The 15369-nt window shown below is 45.1% G+C and overlaps 1 protein-coding gene across 1 annotated transcript in view; it reads right to left on the bottom strand.

Annotated features, from left to right (window-relative positions):
- The window catches only part of LOC138533319 (IgGFc-binding protein-like), a 198558-nt gene that overhangs the window by 18827 nt on the left and 164362 nt on the right, over window positions 1-15369 (bottom strand). Inside the window, exon 8 of the mRNA XM_069641139.1 lies at window positions 7963-8261. Coding sequence (XP_069497240.1) covers window positions 7963-8261 — 299 coding nt within the window. The remainder of the gene's footprint in view (window positions 1-7962; window positions 8262-15369) is intronic.

Here is a 15369-nt window from a genome sequence, read left to right as displayed (position 1 = left end):
AAATGGACATTGCATCTTGTGTACATTATTTAGATTGATTCCAGAACAATGCATAGTAACAATACCACAGAACATGGGAATGTATATTTCCATGCCATGTTATGTGTTATGGAACATTTTCGATTGCAAGAACATTACTGCAGAAGGTGTATGATTGTATATTTGCATGATAATATGGGATGTGGTTTATACAGTTCTCTTTGAAGTATTGATTTTCCCTGAAATCCTACGGAATATCACAAAAATGTAATAAATAAAAGAGAAAAAATACATTTTAATTTCAATTATATTTTTCCAAAGGAAAAACATTTGTTTTGCTTCCACCAGAACTGCTGAAGAGTTTTCTCTGGGCGTAAAATGCATATTTTTAACAAAGGGGAAATCATCATCTCACTTAGTCTTATTTATTATACAATTATGCTAGCTTTTTTAAGAATTAATAGTTCATTACAACCACTTTTTCCTAGATGTGGAGGCGGAAGCTTGGACATGGTTTCCTGCATATCTCCATAGAGCTCCATCACAGACTGAGTGCCATCACGGGCCGATTATCTATTGCTTTCCCGTTCTTTCTTATTTTCATGCCAGATAATATAACTAAGTAGGGAGAATTGTTCATGTCAATACCTGCCCTCTGGGACAGACGGGTATTCTGACTTCTCTATCTGCAAAGCTGAACATCTTTTGCCTTCAGAAGTAGAGGTGAGCAAGGAGATGTATTTATGTTATTTATAGGACAGTTCTAAGGCACCTCTACACAGGTGTTTCCAGGCACCACAAGACAAGATGGAGGGGGAGAGCTCGAAGGGAATTAAAAAAGTAGAACAACCAAAACGATTATATTTGCCTTTGAATAATCTTACTGTGCAAGTTCATGACAAGGTGGTAAGTGCAAGAGGCAGGTGGTAGAATGAGTAGTGCAGGAGTGGGGTACTCCCCAGGAAATGGGCGGGCAGGTGCTGGCCGGGCATCGGAGTTAAGTGCCAGATGAAGGGTGTGGGAGGGATGAGTGTGGTGGACAGGGAGGACCAGGTTGGGCTAGTCTGGGGAAGGGAACCGGAGGGCGAGTACTGTCAAAGGGTAGGGGGTGGTCTGGCTCCTGTATGACTCTGAAGGGACCAGGCCCCAGTCGCAGCGGCAGATGGAGAAGTGATGGAGATGAAGGATAAAGATGCTTCTCACTTAAATGGCATGTAAGTCTTCTTCTGTAGTTATGCCATTGAGTCCACTTTCATTACCTTTAGTCTAGACCCTATAGGTAATGCTGGCTTCCTAAATGGGTCCCAATCTACAGATGGTGATTTACCATCATTTTATCAAGAGGCTCAATCCTCGGATCCTTAGCTGTCATCCAGCTCACCACCACTATTTGGGGAGGGAATTATTTCCGGCACACTGCACAGAGATGTCTCATCTATTGTGGGTTTAAGACTCCATTAGTTGCCCCGTGAATAACGTATAAAGTGAAAATGACATGACCTCATGCACGGCCAGTAGGATCAGAAGTGACTGCATTCTCTCGTTAAAGTTGTGCTGCATTAATGCCTCTTCTAATTTTGAATGTATGGGAGTTGTCAAATGCATCAAGTGGGAGGAATGGCTCTGTGGCAGTGATAGGTCACAATCTGAGGAGTCACACCAATCACAGCTAAGGCTACATAGGCTGCTTCCATTAGCACCAGACATGTCTGTGGCAGCCCTGGAGACAGGGGCTGACAGATCAGGTCAATGATAAGGAACTGAATGTGGAATTTATGGGGAAGAAGGCCCATAGGAATGCATGTAAAAATAACTGGTGTTACGGAGGGGAAAGAAGCTTTTTGCCTCACAATTATGCCAAGAAGTCTTCAGTAAATTGAGTGTGGAGTTTGCTAGCAATATGCAAAGAACACACAGAATTATAGATGTACAATCCGAATAAGAAAACACTGATGCCAAGTAATTGTGAACTTTGGACCTGCAAGGCAAAGGAAAGGTTGTTAGCCATATGGGGAGAGAGTGAATCAGTTACAGTGGAGGATTATTGTTTTAAATGATTAGCTGATGAAAGCCTTCAAACAACAAAAAGACACTCGGAGCAGAAAGGCCATACTCTAACCTTATGATAAGATGGGGCAGAGGTTTTCCTGCAACATTCAGTACAACATCGAAGAATGTTCCCTTCATTGATGAGACTAATGACAAAGCACTGCCATTAAGTGCTAAAATAGAGACAAGATACTTTTTTAAAGTACTATTTCAGTTTTAAAGGTCAGCAGTGTTCTCTGTGGCAATCTAACTCATCCATGAACCGTACAGATTTAAAACAGTAGACAAATTAGTGGATAAGCACATTTAAAACCAAAAGACGAGAAAAGTAAGACACAGTAGATAGGAAAGGGTTTTTAAGAGAATAAGAGGAAACAAACCAAATATGCAATGGTAAAGTGATCCGAAGCTTAAGGGCAAGAAGACGGAAAGACCAAAAACGCGACTCGGCACAAGGGGGTTTAGGAACCAAGAGCAGAATCTGGGATTCTGAACCTAACGGGCGAGAATGAGTATACATAGATACTGTGGAACATAAATAACCACGAGCAAGACCATGGTCACATTTGAAGGTGATACAGAGAAAACTAAATTGCCAGCGAGTATCGCTAGAAAACCAACAAAGAGAAATGAGTGCTGGGATAATAGAAGAATGAGGCGAAATGGTGCAAAGAATGCAGACAGCAGAGTTAAAGATTGAGAGATAGGGGGCCAAGTGAGAAGCAGGAAGACCAAGAAGAAGACAAGAATAGTAAAGACGTGAGAACATTTGCATAGTAATCAGTAGTTTAGTGGTATGAAAAGAAAGGCAAGAGCGAGCTTATCTAAGATTGAAAAGTTGAAATCAGTAAGATCTTGCAATACTATGTGAAGTGAAAGAAAGGGAGGAATCAAAACTAACACTTAAGTTTACAGGGGGTAGAGGAAAAAGGAAGAGAGTCAGAGGGTAAACTAAGAAATGTCAGAGAAAGGTGGGAGGGATTGTAGAGGCTTGGAAGAAAAGAATGTCTATCTTGGTGGCATTCAAGTGGAGACAATGAGAATGTATCCACGCATGGATGGCTGAAAGACATTCAGAGATAGACTGTAGAGAATCAGAAGAAGACGCAAATGAAATAAACAGTTGCGATCCATCTGCATAAAAATGGGCCAACAACCCAAAAGAGGAGACAAAAGAGGAAAGAGATGCAGTATAATGCACCTTTAATGTGTAAAGTGAAGGTAGTCTGAATAAGATGTTTAGAAAGACCTAGCCCAATTTGATGATTTTATCCAGGAATTCCAAGTATCTCAACCTTGTGGGGGAAAAGGGATTGGGTATTTTAATTTCTGTGTGAGCTGAAAATAGCGATGTTGTTTTCAGGAGAACACTATCTCTTTACAGAAAAGGCACAAGCTTGGCACAACACACCCAACGCTGCTCCCTGGGCGGCCTGACCTGGCATGCCTATCCACGCTGGTGGTGGATGACAGTGTTGGTGCCCGGACTCATACACACTGAGAGTGATATGCGGGCTCCCTGGTGGCAAATGAATTGGTCCACCATTACCTGGAGGGGAGGGGGTCCTTTGCCAGTGTTTCACCACAGCTTTTGCTGGTCTCCATAAAAATGAAGATGATAGAAGCCGGCTTCCTACCACTATAAAACTGTTCTGCCTCTCTCGTTCAGTGAGTCTTAACGTTCCTGTGTATGTTGTGTTGCTCTGTGCTCTCAGCTCTCTTTCTGGTTGGTGGACCTGCCTTGCCTATAGGGTTTTGTTGCCCTCCTGGCTTATTTGTGTTTTGTCTTCTTTTGGCCTTCCCTCATGTTTCTTTGGTGTACCTCCCTACTCCTTGTTCTTCCCTTGTCCTTCTGGGGTTGTCAGTCCTGCCTGTACTCTTGACTCCCCTTTTCTTCTTGCCGGTACCTCTCCAACTGCTGCCGCTGAGTAATTTGCCTTGCCTCTTCAACCTTACCGGGCCCATTGGGTACCTTGGTTTTGTTGATACCTACCACACATCTACGCTTTGCTGCAGTACTCCTCTTCGGTGTTCACACAGTCTCTGCATTAGGTAAATAGAGGGGTACTTAACTTGGTGGGGCAAGGATCCTACTCATTTGCTGGCCTGTAGTTGTCTTCCCAGATGTGTTGAGGGGCGGTGCTCAGCACCATACAACGCAGCCAAGAAAGGAAAGAAGAACAGCCAATGTGGATTCACGAGAGATACTAGTTACGCGGCACAAGCAAAGCGATGTGCTCGACATCTACATGGCCAGGTGTGTTTAAGGTATTACCCTCATTATGTAAGTTCCCTAACTGACGGGTAGCTATATTGAATTGTAATTAGCCAATGAGCAGGATTATATATCAAACTAATACAGCATTGTTGTTGGCTGGTAGCATCATCTAGCAGTGGGAAATACTTCACACTACTAATATTCCAGGACTGAGCTTCCATACATAAGCTACTCAACGCTGCAGTAAACCCTGAGTATGGCTTTTCGACTGGAAGTGACTTGCAGGTGTATAGGACAAGAAGATAGAAAACAGTTCAGAAAGTTGGGGGGGATCAATGAAGGGTCAGCAAGTGCCACAGTAGTCCAGGACATAAGAACACTTTTTTAGGCAGCATACAGTATATAGCCAACAGCTGGATGAACTTGGGATATGGTTTTTTATCTCTGGCCCAGCGAAAATGCACATTCCGAAACCATCTATGCAAGGAGGGTGAATTGTTCACGAGACAGGAACATGTCCTCATTAGGGCTGAAATAAGGGTCTTCTATCACTGTTAGATCCCATGAAATAGGAAGGGTTCTAGGATTCTAATTGATAACCAAATTGGCATCATTCATCAATGTTCAACTGTTGTTATTTTCCATATTACCAAAACGTTCAGGTGCACCGGGGGGCACCGGGGGGCTCATGGACAATCTATGAATGCTTTCAGAGCAAAATATGGACTGCTCCCCTTGAGAATGTGGACCTGAAGGAAGAACTGTCTTGGGCGCAAACAAAACGCCAGGTCCTGATACTATTCCGTTGAACGTTTTTACCCAATTGTGTGACTGTTGCCCATCGTGCTCTCTGGGGGGCTCTAGTACTGACGTAAAGCACAAATATGTTGTTTTTTCCTTAAACAGTCTCAGTTAAAGATGACTGTAAAATCTATACAAAGATACTTGCAAACAGACTTATTTGTATATTTGTCGATGCTGAAAAACCATTTGATTTGGTGTCTGTACTTCCTGTCGTCTTTGATGGCTAAGTTTGTCATCCCATATGTTTTCATGAAAAGTGTCCAATAATATGAGCGGAAATTCACTTTTTCCTTGCCTTTAATTGATCAGACACGAGAGTCCTTGAGTATTCAGAGGCTTTTTGACGCCACTATGTTTTGACAAGTTTATAGAATATGTGGTACCCTTCAGAAGGATAGCTCTGGGGCAGTCTGCTTGCCATGGAAGCTAGATGATGAGAAGCAACACAAGTTCGATCCCCGGTTCCAGCACTTAGAAGTTTCTGGGTATTAAGCGCTATAAATAAGCATTTATAAAATAAATGACCAATTATTATGAGGATATTAACGTTGCACTCTATGCAGATGGCATTTTAGTGCTATCAAGTTACCTAGACATCGTGCTGCTCATGACTGAAATTGATACATAACATAGGGAGGTTTAGGTGACTGCCTTCATCTGTACAGGGCTCAAAGCATGCTCTAGAACATTCATGATGTTTCAGGAACCATAGTAGATGAGGTAAAATCTTTGAATTTCATTAACTAATGGCCCTGCAACTAATGTAGTCATACGACACCTTGACGAAGTAGAAAGAACCAATATTTTGAAAATGTTATCATTCTACACGTCGCATACCTCTGTGTGGATACATCATATCTGCAACAGCTGAACGCAAGCATTCTGAGTTTTACATTGAATCATTAAGGTTCAAGGCATATTTGGGACTGTGGCTCAGTGAACTAATGCATCCACTACAAGGGCCTGGGTTTGACCTCATGGTCACAAGTTCGAATCCCACCAGGTTCACTACATCCATGGAGTGCCATTAAGTTAGGTAACAATAAGCATCTGGTATCTGTCAATGGCAGCAATATTCCCCTCTGGGGGTGAACGTATGCTAAGTCTGAAACATCTTTTTATGCAACGGGTGGAAGTGGCGTCCCTCACTCCTGAATGTGGTGGTATGATTCGCACCTTGAAACACTTGTGTATAGGCGCGTTACAAATGCCATATCATATCATAGCTGCCTTCACTAGATTATGGTGATTACTTGGACAGGTGGAGGTTTGCAGAATACTTGGGAATGCACAATGCAGAAATTGATACAAGTGTGAAGCTTAAGTCAGCGTACCTTATATAGATTTTAAAAGTGTGCATTAAAAGTCTACAATGCATATGAAGTGGTGGTTAAGTGTGCCCCAATCGGTTGAGAATATTCTTTTAGTGGCATTTTACACAGATGTGAATACATACATGACAAAATGGGAACTGGGCAAGATGCTATGCATTAGAGGTCTGCAACCTTTGACTGTCCAGATGGTTTGTACTACAAATCCCATTCCTCTAAACCATGCGGTCATGGGAGTAATAGTCCAAAACATCTGGAGAACAACAGGTTGCACACGCCTGCCCTAGGAGCAAAGATGCATCAGCGAATGCTGTAAGCCCCTTTGTCACTTTACCCAAAATAGATGGATGTTCAGGGATCAATGGTTTTTGAGGGGCTAAGTAGCATCCTGAGAACCTCTCTTAAAAATCTGGTGTTGTCAGTGGACCCCGCGTGGAGGGTGGAATCCTACAAAGCTTTTTCATTTGTACTAGGCCGATTACTGATCGCTAAGAGTTGGCAAATGGAAGAGACTCCCTCTTCCTTGCAGTGGTGTAACAAATGATTCGCTATTTGTTCATGGTTTCTGTCTACAGATATGTTGCAATATACAGGGGTGAAAACCCTTTTTTTTTTCAAGGGTGCAGGGTCCCTTCTCTTTACAATTATACAGCAGACATTATACCAATTTCTTTGTGGGAGCCATACACTGATTCCATTACACTTTTATGCACTTCTATTTTATAGGAAGAAAACAATTTACTTTGTGGACTGACATTCATTCATTTATTTACTTATGAATTGTCGATAAGGTGCTATGTATGTGTAAAGCCGTCCTGTGGGGAGAACAAGGCACGAGTCCGATTGTTACAGCTTTCAAGCAATGAAACCAGGTAAGTGGGGTGATAGAGAGGGGAAGGAAAAAGTGCAGGATTGGGAAGACAATATACTCAAGTATCAAAGGAGAAAAAGGAAATGATAAGCGTGAGCAGATGGATTAAGTGGTTCAGGAGGAAATGAGTACAGAGTTGCCCCAGTCTAACTGGTGCAACTGGGGGGTTGAATGATCAGGACAGGGAGGGCTTATATGTCAACAACATGTTTGATATTATCTCTAAAATGTGCTTTATTCGCCAACAATTCCTTTTTTTTTTTTTAAATGAAAATGAGTGAGATGCAAGATGTAAAAATGCAATTTCATTTAAATGTAACTAGTGGGTATAGGACATTCTGCATTCACAGGTCACCTGTCTGTCAACGACTAGACCAGCTGTTTCTTGGACATTTGAGTCGTGGTAGTAGATGGGAGACGATGTCAATTGGGGGTTGCCATACTGGCAAGAGACTGACACGTCTTCAGGACTTTGGCAGTGCCCAACACATGCCAGTGAATGAAGTGTCTGCCTCTGATTTCACCCTGCCAGAGCTTCAGATGCCCCAGCCTTTTGGGAAACCTGCTGATTGCCGTATAGACCTACTGCCCATCTGTATTTGGGCTCAGATGGATGCCTTAGCCGGACACTCTTTTTTTAAAATCACATTTTTTGTCAACAAAAAGGAGAGGATTCATTGACTGTGCTCCAAATAGAATACAAGGCTTACCAGGAACTTATTTTATTACTCCTGACAAGAGCGATGACTTGATCAATGGAGTTCGTAGATTTTGTTCTCTTTAGTTCATTGTCATTTAAGAGTGTGTTGCTGAAGTCTCCACAGAGTCCGCAGAGAGAAGGGACCAGAGAGTCACTCACAGACGTGATGTCAACCTTTCCGTCGCCACCCAGAACGAGTTTCATGGACGCTCCATTCGCAAATCTGATTACAATGGTGTCGACGGAGGTCGTTACAGAGAGCGTGTTTGTCACGGTGGTTACAACCCTTGGCCTAAAAATCTGCAAGAACTGAAAAATCAAAAGGAGAAAGGTTTTTACTTCCACTCTTTAATTGTTTAGCCAAGATGTTTCTTAGTTTTGTAATGTAGTACATCTCAAAATAACTACTGACTTATGCAACAGTACAAGAGGGTTTGTGCTAAGCGATTTCATCACATGTGTTCCGAGGCATCTGGCCAAACACTGAGAAACTGTGCATGATGATGGCTGATACATTGTCGCCTTGCTAATCAGAAACGGTTTACAGTTTTACTGCATTGGTTTATAAGTTTTGCTTTGTAACCAGAACACAGATCGGACACAATAAGTTCATTGAATTTGAAAGGTTTATCTCGCAATATGATCCAGCAATAGCAGCATTATATTCTGGGTTACATCTAGCTTTACATAGGAGAAAGACATCTCATTTCCTCTAGAACCGTTCGTCCCATCCATGAAAGTTCACCAAAACTGGCAGGCCACTGAGCTGGCCAAATTTTAACACTCATGTGAAATGTGTCAAAGTTTCATCAATGTTTTCATGCAGAAAAAGACTGCTAGAACCCTGTTTGCATGTGACTTTCCATGGTGGCTTATAAAATCCGCTATTCGACCCACAACATCAAACCTTTTATGCCTTGGTGTTCCGATATTTTTGCCACGTTCCTAGTGCTTCGGCTGGAGCAGGGCTGTTGCAAACATTTAGAAAAACGCATCTGCCAAACTCGAGATATGCACTTTTAAAATCCTCAAAATGTACGTATATTGCTAAATGTGAGTAGTAGGCCTTGAGGGCCTCACAGAAATAACATGAATCCACAAAGAGCCAACAACATCTGCCCTGTTCTGATAGGCTCATAACAGACATCCCAAACAGTGTATATGTGCCATTGCCCACGCGGATGCGCAAACTTCCTGCCAAAGGCACTGAAACATCTGCAAACTCCACACACGTACACCCACACATAACCACACCCTCCCTATTGGGTCTTACTCACTACAGGGAAAGGGAAAGAGCTAAGTGAGTAATACACTATTTACCAATACAAACAGCGGTCGAAATGTTAAAAGAAGCCTAAGACACACATGGAAGAAAAATATCATGAGTGAATACCCATTGTATAGCAAATATCAAACAGCAACCTGGTTGTAGGGACCAAATCACTGTTTCACTCAGGCAAGTATCAAATCACCAAATTCAACTCCATATAAACCCAACCCTTGCAGACTTAGTTTGTAAACCTACCATTGGTTTCAAGACATCCCTAGTGTGCATTGCCACATTCAAACCCAGGGACAAATGGCAAACTTACTTTAGAAGTGGATCGACTTGCTATCTGCTATGCTTGACCTCAGCAGGAACATAGTGACCCTAAATGATCCAATTGCCTGGCCCTTATCAAACAGTGACACACAGCCATAGCAACTCTCCTCCATGTTGATTAACCAACTGGATTCAATTACCCACACACATGTGGCCATGCCTAGGACATTGGTTGCATCGCCAATATCTCTTTGATACAGGCCAAAGAGAGTAGCACTGTGGTAAGAGCGTCAGAGGTTGCTATTTTCTGTCATCATCAGATCCAGAACAAAGATAAAAGACTTACAGAGTCACACTAAGATTTCATGAGAAATATGAAGAGTGTCTCCATATAATTTCCACGGCATGTTTTAAAACTTACTAAAGACCCTTGCCTAAACACAGATGAGATACTTGAAGACATCGAATCAGAAGAACAAGTTACTTCTTACCTGGTAACGTTCTTTCGACGGGATGTTCCTCCGACGTATTCCTTATCTTTGATAATACGTTTCCAGCTTGCTGGCCTCGGAAATTGTTTCTGTAGAGGGCGCTGCGCGTCGATGTCCGCCGAGTCGATGTCCTTCGACGGCCACCGTATTGGCGCCGACGTCACCATGCCCATAAATAGCCACGCGCTGCATCCGTTGCTCAGTTCCGTTTTGTAGCATAAGAAAAGTCATGCCTGAATTGGTTATTGACCTTGAAGGAGCGTAAGATGCAACCACAAGGGAAGTTATCACTGCAGGGATGGTTGGGAGGGGCGATAAGGAATACGTCAGAGGAACATCCCGTCGAAAGAACGTTACCAGGTAAGCAGTAACTTGTTCTTCGAAGGGATTGTGTCCTCCGACGTATTCCTTATCTTTGATAGACTCCCATAGCAGTGGCATGTAATTGGAGGCGGGAGTGAGAGTGCTATTTATCCCTTTAAGGATGGACCGAATGTAATACGGCCTTGCCAAATCAGGTCTCTTGAGCAGTGGAGGAATCCAGATTGTAAAATTTTGTGAATGTATGTGCGGACGACCATGTGGCAGCCGCACATATGTCCCGGACCAGTACCCCTCTTTGGAGAGCCGAAGAGGCTGCGATACCCCTGGTTGAATGAGCCCTGAGATTTTGGGGTGGCTCTTTCCCTGCTAGTCTATAACATTCCAGGATGGCCAAAATAATCCACCTGGAGATGGTTTGTTTTGTTATGGGTAGTCCCAACTTGTGACCTGAGTATCCTACAAACAGTTGGTCTGCTTGTCTGATCCTAGCCATTCTGCTGATGTAAAAGCTAAGAGCTCGCCTAGGGTCCAGCCTATGTAGCCTTTCCTCCTCTTTCCCCGGATGGGGAGGAGGGTAGAACGAAGGCAAGGTAATTTTCTGAGTAATATGAAATTCAGAAACCACCTTTGGGAGGAAATTAGGCTTCACCTGTAGGACAATTTTGTCCTTGTGCAAGATTGTATGTGGGGGTTTACAGAAGAGAGCTTGTAGCTCGCTCACCCTCCTAGCAGATCTTAGTGCTACCAATAGGACAGTTTTAAGCGTGAGAAATCTCAGCGCGCAAGAGTGAAGTGGTTCTAATGGAGTGCCCATTAAGAAGTTTAAGACTAAATTTAAGTCCCATAAGGGAACTTGGAATGGTTTTGGAGGGTAAACATTAGTTAGTCCCTTGAGAAATTGTACCACTAGAGGAATTTTGAAATACGAAGGTTCCTCCGCAGTGCGCTTGAAGATAGAAAGTGCTGCAAGATAGCCTTTTACAGTGCCCACTTGAAGGCCTGAATTTGCCAAGTAGAGTAGAAACGATAACACCGTTGGTGTACCACATGAAAAAGGGTCGATATTCCCTTCCCTACACCAGCTGCAAAATTTGTTCCAATGGCAGCGGTATAAAGACTTTGTTGCCGGTCTTCTGGCCGAAAGCAACACCTTCATGACGTCATCAGGGAGATCCCAATCCTTTTACCCCAACCTTTCAGAAGCCAAGCGTGAAGGTTGAGGGTTCTGGTGTCTGGATGGAGAACCTGACCTCCCTTCTGCGAGAGAAGATTCTCTTTGAGTGGAAGACGGATTGGAGGACAGATGGACATATCTAGAAGGTCCGGGTACCACATTCTCCTGGCCCAATCCGGGACAATTAGGATCATGGTTTTCCGGAATCTTCTCAACCTCCTGATCATTTGAGGAATAACAGGGACTGGGGGGAACGCGTAAAGGAGTGGAAACTCCCAGTCCACTACGAACGCATCTCCTAGAGCTCCTCTCGGGGGAAATTCCCTTGAACAGAACAGATCGCACTTCTTGTTGTTGCTTGTGACGAACAGATCCACCTGAGGGGTTCCCCAAAGGGTGAAGATCTCTTGAAGGACTTCCTGAGCTAGCTCCCACTCATGGGAGACTGTGCTCTGCCTGCTCAGAGCGTCCGCTGTCAAGTTCTTCTCTCCGGCTAGGTGGACAGCCGATAGAGAGATTCCTTCTTGGATTGCCCAAAACCAGAGCTGCATCGCCTCTCTGCACAGTGGCAGTGATCATACGCCTCCTCTTTTGTTGAGGTAGTGCATGGCCACCGTGTTGTCCGTCATTATCAGGACATTTCTCCCCTGTACTGATGGCAGGAAAGCTTTCAGCGCTAGTCTGATTGCTCTCAGCTCTAATAGGTTGATGTGTGGTCTGGACTCCGATGGAGACCAACGACCGCTGATGGTCAAGTCGTTGGCATGGGCTCCCCACCCCGTGAGTGAGGCATCTGTGACTACTGTTATCTCCAGTCATGGTTGCCAAAACAGTTCTCCTTTCAAGATGTTCTCTGGATAGGCCCACCATTGAAGGTCGCGGGCTACCTTGTCCGGAATCCGGAGGAGATCTGTCATTCTCCCTGAGAATTGCGACCACTGACTTCTCAGTGCCCACTGAAGAGATCTCATTCTCAGGCGAGCCTCTGGCACAAGGAAGATGCAGGATGCCATGAGGCCTAGCAACCTCAAAAAGTCGAAGGCTGGGAGACTTTGGGCATTTTGAAACTTGGTGACCATCTGTAGAATATCTTGAGCCCTCACCTCTGGTGGCGAAGCTTTTCCCAGGGAAGTGTCCAGGACCACTCCAATGAACTGGAGTCTCTGTGATGGTATCATCTGTGACTTCTTTAAATTGAGGGAGAAGCCCAGTCTGTGAAGGAAGTGGCAGACATAATCTAGCTGGGCCTTGGCCTGTTCCGAAGATACAGCCCTGATCAGCCAGTCGTCCAGGTAGGGGTAGACGTGGATACCTTCCCTCCTTAGACTCGCCGCCACTACCGACATTAGCTTGGTGAAGACCCTCGGGTGGAGGTCAGCCCAAATGGCAGAACTCGAAATTGATATTGAGAGCTGCCAATTGCGAACCTCAGGTATTTCCTGTGTTTGAGATGGATTGGCACATGGAAATAAGCATCCTGAAGGTCCAGAGATACCAGCCAGTCCTGGAGCTGGAAGGCCTGAAGGATCTGAGAGAGAGTTACCATCTTGAACTTGTCCTTCCTGAGGAACTTGTTCAATTCTCGTAAGTCCAGGATGGGTCTCAGTCCTCCGTCCTTCTTTGGTATTAGAAAGTAGGGGGAGTACCAGCCCTTGTTCCTTTCCGCTACAGGTACCGGTTCTATGGCACCTTTCTCTAGCAGGTCTATAATTTCCTGCAAGAGGAGCGGATCTGAAACATTCAGAGAGCTGTCCCCCGGTGGATGACTCTGAGGAATGTGTAGAAAGGGTAGGCAGTAACCTTGGGCAACTGTTTAAAATGCCCAAGCATCTGACGTTATAGCCTGCCATTCCGTCAGATGGTGAGTTAACCTGCCCCCTACAGGTGTATTGTGTGGAAAGGCCTCAGAGTGGTTTGGGGGCGGCTGATGCAGATGCCGAGGGTAAAGAGGCACCTGCTGCTGCTGCGGCCTTAGTACTTTTGACCCGTCCACCTCGGGTGGATCTCCTTTGGCCTCTTTGAGCCGGCTGTCCTCTGCCTTTCCCGAATGCGGAATAATAGCGAAAGGACTTTCCTCTTCCAGAGGTTCCTGAGGGGCGAAAAGAAGGTTGGCGGATAGCAGCTCCTAAAGATTTTGCTGCTGCTTTAGAAGTCTGTCATCAGCCTTTTTCCCGAATAATGAAGAGCCGTCAAAGGGCATATTCAAAAGTCTGGCCTGTACATCTGGAGCAAAGCCCGAATTTCGCAACCACGCATGCCTGCAGATTGTTGTACTTGCCGCCATGGCCCGGCTGATACTGTCAGCGGAATCGATGCCAGTTTGAAGTGATTCGCACATGGCATCCTTGCCATCTTTAATAATGTTAAGGAAGGCTTCCTTTTCCTCTCCTTCGGGTATGCAGTCAGCCGCTGATGAAGCACACTCCCATTGTGTGTGACTGAACCTGACGAGCGTACAGGTGACGTTGATGGACTTCAACGCCATACTACAGGCAGAGAAAAGTTTCTTCGCCATAGAGTCGTACCTCTTGTCATCTCTATCCTGTGGGACAGTAGGGTAAGCGGTCCTACTGCTAGATGAAGTTGCCGCTTGAACCACCAGGCTCTCTGGAGTCGGGTGTTTTGATAAGTATTCAGGGTCAGCAGTCGCTACCCTATACTTGGTTGACAATCTTTTATTGACTGCAGGGATAACTTCGGGAGTTTCCCAATTAGATGCAATTTTCCTTTGTAAGGCTGCATGGAAGGGGACCACCGGGTCCTCCTGTGGGCCTTTCTCTAATAAACCTGTTAGGTCATCCTGCTGAAAAACAGGTGAAGGCGCAGACCAATCCATAAACTCAATAATTCTTGCCATCAGGGTTCTATAGGGTGTTTTGGCATGTTCCCCTGGGTCTGGCTTAACAAATTCCACTTCTGGGGAAGTGTCCAGCCCACTTGCCTCATGCAGTGACTCCTGTAGGCCCTTCAGCCTTCTTTCCTCAGAGGTGAAATCCTCTGCAATAGGCAGTGTGGTCCTCTGTAACCCGAATGTTTCCTGGTCAGAATCTTCCCCCTCTTCATAAATTGAAGAAAGTCCAGGGTACTCTGACCTCTGAAATGGAGTAGAACCCATCTCTAAGGCAGAAGGAGCCAAACTCGTCGTTATTGGACGAGAAAACGTCGATGTCGTCGACGCCGATTTAACAGGCTTCGAAGGCGCCAAAAACGGCGTTGAAAAAACTGGAAGGGGTCTCGAAGAACTCGAGAGGATCGGGATTCTACTCGAAGGCATCAACGACGGTCTCGGCGTCGTGCCGGAGGCCCTTGAAATCACTGTTGGCTGTGGGGTAGCCTTGGTCCTCTCTTTTATCGGCGTCGACATCGACGATGGCGTCGAGTCGATCGACCGATGCGTCGAGGAACCCTTCGACAACGGCGTCGATGGCGCCGATCCGTGCGTCGAAGGAATCTTCGACGACAGCGTCGAAGGAATCCTCAATGACGGCGTCGAAGACGGTGCCTTCTTACCCGATGGCTCATGGCACTCTCGGGTGGAATGTTTTGCCGGGTGCTGCGACTCGCGGAGTTTTGATTTTTTGGGTTTTTCACCCGGGGTATCACCCTCAGCCGTCTTCGAGGGGGTCGAGGCCGCGTTCTCGAAGACGCTTAACATTTTCTTTCTAAATTCCTCCCACTCAGCTTGAGAACTGTGTTTAGTGGGACAGGAGACTCTTTCTGGGGACACAGAAGACGACGAGGAATGATACCTTCGACATCTCTTTTTTGAGTGTCTTGATCTCGACGAATGGTGGGAGCTGCTTCGAGATCTAAAATGGGAATGTTTTCCACAGCGAGGAGACGAATGCCTCGACTCAGCCGACAAAACCTTCGAGGTTTTGGCTG

This window comes from Ambystoma mexicanum, chromosome 1p (genome assembly GCF_040938575.1).
Source record: "Ambystoma mexicanum isolate Mex_15411 chromosome 1p, UKY_AmexF1_1, whole genome shotgun sequence".
Classification (NCBI taxonomy): Eukaryota; Metazoa; Chordata; class Amphibia; order Caudata; family Ambystomatidae; genus Ambystoma; species Ambystoma mexicanum.
The sequence above is the reverse complement of the archived record's forward strand: the minus strand, read 5'-3'. Positions and strand labels throughout refer to the sequence as shown.